This window comes from Lathyrus oleraceus, chromosome 5 (assembly GCF_024323335.1).
Source record: "Lathyrus oleraceus cultivar Zhongwan6 chromosome 5, CAAS_Psat_ZW6_1.0, whole genome shotgun sequence".
NCBI classification, from domain to species: Eukaryota; Viridiplantae; Streptophyta; class Magnoliopsida; order Fabales; family Fabaceae; genus Lathyrus; species Lathyrus oleraceus.
Window position 1 is genome coordinate 560,488,873 of NC_066583.1, and position 10,239 is coordinate 560,499,111.

At 33.9% G+C, this 10,239-nt stretch overlaps 1 protein-coding gene and 1 long non-coding RNA gene across 2 annotated transcripts in view; one reads left to right on the forward strand and one right to left on the reverse strand.

Annotated features, from left to right (window-relative positions):
* The window catches only part of LOC127086420 (uncharacterized), a 30,791-nt gene extending 24,229 nt beyond the window's left edge, over positions 1–6,562 (reverse strand). Inside the window, exon 1 of the mRNA XM_051027180.1 lies at positions 6,062–6,562. Coding sequence (XP_050883137.1) covers positions 6,062–6,327 — 266 coding nt within the window. The 5' untranslated portion in view covers positions 6,328–6,562. The remainder of the gene's footprint in view (positions 1–6,061) is intronic.
* A 1,783-nt stretch (positions 6,563–8,345) lies between these two features.
* Positions 8,346–9,866, forward strand: LOC127086421 (uncharacterized). Its single transcript, XR_007789474.1, has 2 exons — positions 8,346–8,714; positions 9,569–9,866. It is a non-coding gene; the product is annotated as an uncharacterized LOC127086421 (long non-coding RNA).
* The last annotated feature ends 373 nt before the right edge of the window (positions 9,867–10,239 follow it).

Sequence of the window (10,239 nt, forward strand, 5' to 3'; positions counted from 1 at the left end):
ACGTTAAAATATTCCGGAGATGCATCTAAGTATAATAGCAACGATGCATCTCCAGAACGATTTGTACTTAAATCGTGTCAGAACCTTTCCTCTTCCTCATTTATCATATTTCTCAAAAAACACAACAAAGTCTCAAATTCATTCCCATCAACAAGTCAAATATCAAGCAACCAAGGTCAAAGGAACTTCAATCAACATCATTCAACACTAAAACAAACTGGAAAATTGTAAGTTTTTTGATGTTTTGAAAAGTCTTTGAGTTTTTGTGTAAATGAGTAAAATTGATATATAAGTTAGGAAATGAGTAAAAATTGGATGATTGATAACTTATATGATTGATATCATAGTGTAAAACATGATAGTTGACCGAAAATGACAATCATATCAATATTGTTTTCGTTTCCATGTCTACATTGCCTCCATTGACGCAACTTCTGAGTTGCATAAAGTTCTGGAGATGCACCTTCGGAATTTTTCAACGTTTTATTTTCCCAAAACCGGAGATGCATCTCCGAAATTTACTCTGTTATTTTTTTTGTTTGTTTTTGCTACTTGTGGTGTTATATGCTTTCACTAATTCTTTGCTATAATTTAAATTATAGGTAAAATGGCTAATAGACACGATCGACTGAGGCACGGGAGGATTGTACAACACATATCAGTGCGACAGGAGAAGAGTCAGCAGGTTTTGGATGCTCCTGGTCCCTTTGGAAATGCAGAGCCATATACTTCTAGGACTCATGCTTCTCCTCATGATTCTTCATCTTCTCTTTATGTAGGAGATGAGTTTCACATACCGACACATTTGTCATTCCATCCTCCCGCAGGCACCAGGTTTCACCTATTTAGGTGCATGAGGTACCCGAGTCCCCAGTGGTACCGTAGGCACCACTGCCACCTCCTATTGCTGATGTTGCTGAGCCAATGCCACATCTAAAAGGTGAGGTTGTTATGGATATTGAGCCATAGGATTTTGGAGGAGACCATGTAGATTTGTCACTACTACCTATGTACCCAGACCATACTGTCAAACATGACTTCAGAATGTATCTTGACTGCATGGTTGCTGAGGACATCCACTTCAACAGCCGTGTCGATTACCGTGAGACACATCCATTTGACAAGATAATGCTACATTCTGGATGGTTGGCCTGCGGATCACGTCTCACTGCTCCTCATCTGCCTGAGCGCGTCATGCAGAAGTTCGGCTACACTCAGCCCCTTCCTAGATACCATGTTGTCCCTGCTTCTCCTGCTTTGACACGTAGGCAGATGGATTCCATGTTTGATAATTATGAGAGTTATTTGGTATCGGAGGAGGCACGAAGTAGCATAGCTTTGAGCGATTGGAGCTACGTGGACGGGTACATCAGATAGTTTTTTAGGGTGGCACATTCGTATATGGTGCAGGCTGCTCCAAGAGACCCACATAAGTCGGCTCATTAGTAGATACTAGAGGAGGGGTAAGCACAATTAGGTTATGTTGAGAATGTATTGCCTATATATTGTCGTATTATGGAGACCGTGCAATAGACATTGAGAGAGGTATTTTCCCTGATGGATCTGATATGTGGCAGGTCCTAGATGCCGTCATGATAGAAGCACGATGGGCATTGATGTATCGAAGACAGTGATGGAGGATGGGGGGATTGATGGACGAGGAGGCAGAGCAGGAAGAGGAGGTAGAGGGGATGTAGTTCGACATACACAATATTGCATTAGTATATATTAGTAGTACTATGAATTGTATTCTATTTTGATGTCATGCTACTTTATTGTTGTTGTCGACTTTTTTTGCCATTTATTGATCTTTTATTTATATATGACATTTTTGGACCATCTGAATTTATATACGTCATTATTTGTATATCGATTATATGATTTATATCTTATCACATAACATGGTGCATATCGCCAATAAATCTTCATCTGAATACACATACACAAAAAATAACTTATGATTAATTTTGTTCTTATACGTTACAGAGATGTATCTCTGACATTATTTTGTAGATGCATATCTGGAATAATCTAACATTCAATCAGGATTTGGTGCGTCCGAAGATGCATCTCCGGAATCTCTGGGCACTTTAGAATTTTCACGTGGTGGCTGAGAAACATATGTGTGCATTAAAAATCTCTATAAAAATTGGTTAATTTTGTATTATCTGGGCTAAATTTCAAACCAGCCCATTTATTAAATAAACCCGAAATAAACCGGTAAAAATATAACTGAACCAAAAAAATTCGCACCCGAAAAAATTGAAAAATAAATTGACCAGAAGTTGGGCCTACCAATGCCACCTGTGGGTTGGTCCGGTTTGGAGATTTTAACTTGCCACCCCCAAGTTATACCTGACACCCACCCATAGTTTCAAATTGCCAAAACTACCCCTAACTAAAATTGAATGAAACTTCTGGTAGGCAAAACCAAAACTCCCAGTTGTGTAATAAATTTCCGGTATACCGAAATTTTTGAAATTTTTGGGAAGTTACAGTTAGTACCGGAAATTTGAAATTTACCATTTAATATCGGAAATTTCAACGAAAGTGAAATTTCTGGTAGTGTTATTTTTGTTTGAAATTTTAAATACTCAAAATTTACCGATAATTTTGGATGACTGTGAGTGCACCAACAGTTTTGTATGGTTTAGAGTAAATGAAAAATTGTATAAATATGAGGGGTCACCTGTTGTTTGATAAAAACATCTCAAAAATGCCTCTTCCTTAATTTTTGATTAAGGTAGAAGTGTACTTCAACGAAGCTTCTTGAAGTTGAATGAATTGTTGCCTGATACTAAAAATAGAAAGGCGAGAAAGATCAAGTTTCGTGAAGATTGGGTTGATACTTGCGGAAGGGTGAAATACAACTTTATTGAGTTGAAGACCAATGAAGATGTGAAGGATATGTGAAGATCATTTCTCTGTAGGTTAACAAAGGGGCCAATCGAGTTAGATGCTAAGATTTCAAGGTCTATCGACGACATAATTAAGATGATGAAACGTCCAGAATCATCTGGCGGTGTCCAAGTTTTCTTATTTATCACCGCTTTTTAAGTTATGTAATCCATTATCAAAAGTTAGTTTATGTTGATGTTGCATGAATGGGATATCAAAAGTATTATATAATAAAATAGTTTCTGATGAAGATGTCTGAGTAATATACAAATAATACATAATATACAATAGATGTCTAAATAGGCCCCCACAGGATATGTGTGCAGTCCAAGATAATCTAGTATAAAACTCGCCATATGGGTTTACCAAACCCATGAGGTTATCCATAATAACTGCAACAATCTGGAGGTGTTTTTTGGTCATCGAGGCGACGCCGACACGTCATCGATAGGTACCCCATCATCAGAAGACCTAACATCATCTCTATGCTCAACAGATGAGATGATGCAAGAGTGTGATATAATGAGGTACCACTCTAAGTAACCATCCTCACATTACGAGGTGTGCTGAACATGAAATGCTCAATCTTTAATGGAACGACCAAAGCTAATGAAGTTACTCTAAAACCACCAATCAATGCCCGTACATGGTATATCTAGAACTGGTCGTAGGATACTCTAAACATAACCATATTGTCGTAGACACCTCTCAGGCAAGTGTCTAGCAACCATGGTCTCCCGCCACATATAACCTAAATATAATTAAAACTCCTCGAACTCATGGTGGACTATATGATCAGTGTATGGTGTCCAGATGATATCATTTATAGTCAGCACATCGAGCCTTCTCCTGTACTCAATAACACCACCGGGATGTGACTGCCTGACCCTCAATCTCCTCGCCCGTGGGGACCCCACTGGGAAATGTTGCACTCTCTTGTCACAAATGGTGGGGAAATAATAATTAAATAAGAAATCAACAACAAACAATAATTTCAAGTATACATGTAACAAACTCAAATAACCAACAAGATGTCTGGTCTCAAATATTGTCATCACTCCAAGTGTTGTATACATAATGGTCAACACAATACACCCCTAAGCCCAACTGGTAACCTCGAGGCTACTGAATAGGCACACATGGAGGGCGTCGATATAAAAACTTGATTTGTCTGCGAAGAGATTACATGTTATTAGATATAGCATGTACATCCTAGCGGCGACCTCATAACTCCCTGCAGCAACAACCTCGTTGTACGTCTTCCGAAGCCAAAAAATACGAAGGTGGACGCCCCTATTGAAGGTAAACTCCTTATGCACGACCCCCTCAGAAACTCCTAAATCTCGTGCAGTAGTTATACATGTCAGGGACTGGCTAAGAACAGGAGTCGTCCAGAATCTGCTGTCGATGGGGAGATGGGACAGTGATGAGACATCATCCAGAGTGATATTCATCTCTCCAAACGGAAGATAAAATGAAGATGTCTCCTTGTGCCATCTCTCAACAAACGCAGTAAGTAGTGGGGCGTCGAGCATGGTGAAGGAGTAGTGGGCAAAATCAAGAAGCTCGAAGTCACGTACAATTCGTCTTACCTGCTCAGGCATCAAAAATTCCAGGAAGTTCTTCAGCTTCGACCGTGTGATGTCACCTTCGATGGATATGATCCTGTAACAAACAAGTCATTTAAAAATATATCAATTCCCTTTCATGGAAAAATAACAAACAAATTAAAATTAAACATAAAAGACATATACATCTCCCAGCCATAGTCGATACACCACATGATCAACATACTTAGTAAGACCGATCAGTCAATGGGTCCTCCAAGGAATCCTCCATCAGTGTGTAGAGAGGGCTCAGTCGAAGGTGTTGTAACCTCTATGTCATCATCTCTAACCACCTCCCCAACAATCTTTGCATCTATGTCATCATCTTCCTGGACCACCTCAGCAACCACATCATCTCTAACCACCTCCCCAGCAATCTTTGCATCTACAACAACATCTGATCGGACCCCCTCATCTCTTGTCTGCTCAATTGATTGTATCAGTCGACATCGAGTGCTACGAGATGCGCAGAATTGAACCTGCTCAACCAACCGTTTTCGGTGTCAACCTGTTGGAACCACTCGTCCAACCCGTATTTGGGGAGACTCAGCCTCTGCAGCCCTAGTCTAGTCTACCGCTCTATCAATCGTTTTGCCTGCAATAGTATCGTTCCTGCCTCTATATTTCACTGCAAAAGAAGAGTAATATAAACAAATAATTATTAACTACCGAAAATTTCATAATTTCCGATAAAAAACAAAGTTTTTATAACTACTGAAAATTCTGAAATTTCCAGTAAAAACTGATGTTTTTATAACTATCAGAAATTTTGAAACTTTCGATAAAAAAATAAAAAATTTATAACTATTGGAAATTCTGAAATTTTTGGAAAATTCCATATGATTTTGTATTGAAAATTTTGAACTTTCCGATTAAAATGTTTTCATTAATACCAAAAAAATTGAAATTTTAGATACAAAATTCCGAAAGTTTAGACATTTACGATAAGAGAACGTATTGATTTTGATATTTCTAATAGAAGATTCAAAATTTTCGATATCGCCCCAAAATATTAAAATCCGCGCGTGACTAGTGTAAATTTAAAAAATGAGTGAATTTTTTTTCTAGAAGAGTATTATCTATTCATACATAATGGAGGTGTTAGAGGTGTTATGTTCAAGGGGATGGTGTCAAGTTAAATATTCTCCGGATTTGGGTGTTTAGGCCCAAACCGTCCCGAAAAATGCCCACCCCCCTCAGCTGTGTGCCAATCTCTATCACCTTCCTTGGTTACATTATCTGTATCTCTTTCACCTTCTCCAATGGCAAAAATTAACATTATAAGCATATTCAAACAGAGAATTACAACCAACTATTTTGATGTTTGATATGAATATGATGTTAATATACTATTATTTTGATTACTAACTATTTCTTTCTTGATGAAAACACAAGGATCAATAAATTCCTCTTCTGATAACACTAAATTTCCCACAACACAATTTTTTGAGAGATTCAATAATAAGGACTAAATTGGAATATAAAGTGGAAACAAAAAAAAAATCTAGATTTTCACTTTTAATGGTCATACAATCATTACAATACAATATTAAAACCTTGCAGTGGTAGGACCCCAGCAATTCAAGTCCATGACTTTCTTCATGGATTCTTCCTTAGTTCTTTTCACCTTGTTGGAAACAGCAGCAGAAGAAGAAGATGACAATTTCTTAGCCTGAGTATATGATCTGATATTGTTCTTAGCATGTTGATGAAGTGATCTAAAAGCATAGTTCCACCTGCATACACCAAGTTGGTCTTTTAATGCCTCCACAGCTCCTATGCTTGATGCTACTACCCAAGCTTTTGTTGCAGCTGCACTCATGTTGTTGAAATCTGAATTCTCAAGTTGTTTTAACGTGTAATGATGTGTTAGTGTTTATGAATTCATATATTATATATATGAGGGTTAGTTGAGTGGTTTTGAGTTGTGAGAATTAATTAATCACAAACTAAACCAGTGGTTTGTTCTGTTGGAAGTGAATACAAGCAGACCAAAACTAGGGGCAGTTTCATTGTCTGTAACCGAACTACTATGCCATTTCCTCAAAATCTACGCGGTTCTGTGTTATGTGTCTGGTTTCCTAACTTTATTCGTTGTATTGTCTATTTCATAATTTAATACTAGTATATTATTTAGGTGAATCATAGGAGACAAAAGTTTGATTTCTTCCTTAAAAAGTTTGATAATGTGCTGTCAAAATAATAAGCGAGAAAAAAAAATTGACAGGAAATAGAGGAGAGAATATTCCATGTCTATTTTTTTTATGCAGTGTCAATTGTTTGAAAGGAAATGAAACTATTTAAATAAGAAAGAAAAGGAAACTAATGATTGTTTTTTGGTTTTGAAGGGAAGGTTAGAGAGAAATGAAAAATAAAAATAAAATTTTTATAATTTTTTTTTATTTTAGTTGAGAATATAATTTTGCATTAAATTATCATTTCGATAGAGTATATTGTTGTCGAAGAAGTGTCTTTGACAAAAATTTAAAACTTAACTTTATTTTGAGCTTTTATTTGAATTAGGTTAGTTAGAGATTGCTTGTTATGCAAGAAATTTCAATCTATAAATAGAGAAGTACTTTATCATTATAATAACGTGCAGTTGCATAGAGAAAAGATCGAATAAAACTTCAGTTTGAAGGTAGAGAGAAATTCTGCAGAAATATATATTCTCCCAGGGATTCGTGAAATTCCAACATCTGGTATATAAAGCATAGAGAAAAGATTGAATAAAACTTCAGTATGAAGGCAGTTAGAAACTTTGCAGAAAAAATATATATTCTCCTAGGGATTCGTGAAATTCCAACATCTAATATATAAAGCATTTATTATGTAATTCTTGGGAAGCATAGCACGATGAATCATCTGACCGGATATTTTTCAGCAAGTCTTCAAATTATAAATGATAAGAATTATGATAATTGGTGTAAGTAGATGAAGATTGTATTCTGTTATCAAAATATGTGGGATCTTGTGAAGAAAGAGGTAACACCACTTATAAAAAACATGATGGATATAAAGATTGTATTTTATTATCGTATCATGTGTTTTTCACTAAGATAAACAATTATTTGTCTTTTTACCATAATCTCTTACAAATTTAAAGATTCAAAGCAACATAAGTAAAATTTAAATTAATACTTCTACTAATTTATTAAAAATAATAAGACAATCTTTTAATATGTATTATAGGATGTCAATGCTAATTATAGAAATTTCAGATAAAAATCTACTAATTTATATATCTTAACTCCAATCGTTAAGGAAATTTTTTTAGAGGACAATAGTTTTAAAAAAATTAAATAAAATATAAAATATTTTAAAAAATAAATAAGGTATAATTGAATTGATATATTGTCATCTTATTATAATTAGATTTATTTTGTAATATTGTCATGTCTTTAAGTTATGAAAAAGAAATATTTTTACACTGTCAACCAATTAAATCCGTATATTCCACCAAATCATACTTTTATTTTTAAAATACTGTTATGATTTGACAATATAAAATATTTTATATTTCTTCACACGGATAGTGCATTACTTTTAACCTCTTAAGTTATTTGTCCTTTTAATATATTAATGCAATATTTATTTTTTATTAATATATAATTGTATTTACTATTTTTAAATTCACTTAACTATTTTATTAACTATTATTAATAAATATATTTTAGGAATGAAAACTCATTAGTTATTATTTTAAAAAGTATGCAATTAAAAAAATACATCTAAAATGAGATGGATCTAATCACTTAGTTCTTAATTATAAGACTTATATTTTATATTTATAGTTAACTATCTAACTAAGATTAGAATATACCACCATTAACCCTGAATTATCCTTCGGCATAATTTTTATTTACACTACAAAATATCCTTATTGGTAATTGACTAAATGACCTCAACATTGAACAAATTCTTTCTTCTCTCTCGTCTCTCTCGTCCCTCTCAAATCTCCCTCTTTCCATTTCAAAAATTTCAGAAAAACATATTTTCCTAATCTCTTTTCATACCCATTACATCCCATTGACGTGTTTTCATAGAGAAAATAGAGAAATTCTCTCTCAATCTTCATATCTCTTCTTCATTTTCCATCAATATTTACCTTCTATCACTTTCAATGTCCATCAAATATTGGGTAGAACCTTGAGACAGATCCAAGACTAGGGTAGACACATCTACGGTGGTTAGGATTCATCATCCATGGTGAGTGTTTGTTTTTCTTATTATTATTTTTATGATTTAAATATTTGTCTCATTGGCCGTGTTTTCTTCCTACACCTTCTTAATCGAAGAAAAGGGAAGAAAAAAGGGTGGATTTTTATTTTGGTTTATTTTTTATACGATTCATGACTTCTACTTCATAGATTTCATTTCTTGAAGATTTGATTCTTTCTTAATTTGTTATTGTTTTTTAGAAGAAAAAAGTTTTTATTTCTCAAGTGTTTTATGTTGTTGAATAATATTTGAATTTACATGTGAAAGATAAAAAGAGATATTATTATGATGAAAAATTTGATTTGGGTTTAATCTTAATGTAAGTTTTTTATTGTCACATAACTGACTAAGCTGCCTCATGAGCATCCCACTTGTCTATTGTGTAAGTACTTTTCCTTTTTCTGTATGCATGGATGTTGGGTCTAAAATTATAAAGGTTATTTTAATGAACCTTAAATGAATAAGGGGATAAAATGCATTCTACGTGTTTGTTAAAATTTCTATGTACTTAAAATGCATTTGATTTATTATATGGGAAATCCTAAGGATCTTAATGCAAATTTACCTATTTTGTATCATTTATCGTTATTATCTGCCATTAGTGTTACTTTATTCTTTCTGTAGTTAAGTATGATGCTCGTCTTGTAGATCGGACAATTAATTCAAAATCTGACGGAGTGGAGTTTACTTTTGAATTGCGCAAGTTTTATAGTGAAAACCTATAAAAAAATTGTTCATTAAAAATGTTTTCTGATTGTTGGGTATTGACTATGATGCATATTTCATTTGTACGGGTTATTTATGTACTGCCTTGAAACTAAAGCAAACTGTTAAATAATTAGCAGTGTGAGCTTCAATTCTAGCAAGCGAATTCGGCAAAGAAATTAGCTTATACCGATTGACAACAGAGTTGGCAAAGAAATTGCAACTGATCTTAAAACAAATCTAGCAAGAAACAAGACCTTCTATACGTATTCAAATGGAAGAAATTTCATAGAACGGGTATGTCTCACAGTTTTAGTGATTATTTTCTAGATATAGTTTTTCAATGATGCCAAATATGATGAAGTCTTAACTGGTACAATGATATGTACTTTTACAGGTTCGAGACTATAGAAAATACTAGAAATTAGAAGTAAATCAACCTGCTGCAGGAAATTATACTAATTATGATTTAATGTTCCATAGTTTTTTTCCCATATAAATTAACAAGTGTAGAAGTTTTTCCATCTAGCAAAAGTTTTAATATTGAACCTGGTGACTTGGAATCAAAGAAATCATCATGATCCGAAATTTGAACTTTACTAATCTCAATTGCAAGTCAAATTATCACGTGTTTTGGACCTAAACATGCTTAATCAAGTCTGCAAAAGTTAATTGACTCTTAAAATGCATGATTTGATTGAATTTTGATGGATTGCAAGTCACACTTTTCACACATCCTAATCAAATTTGTTTTGCACGAATTAAGTTTCATTCCACACGTATTTGGATCCCAACATATTCCCTATAA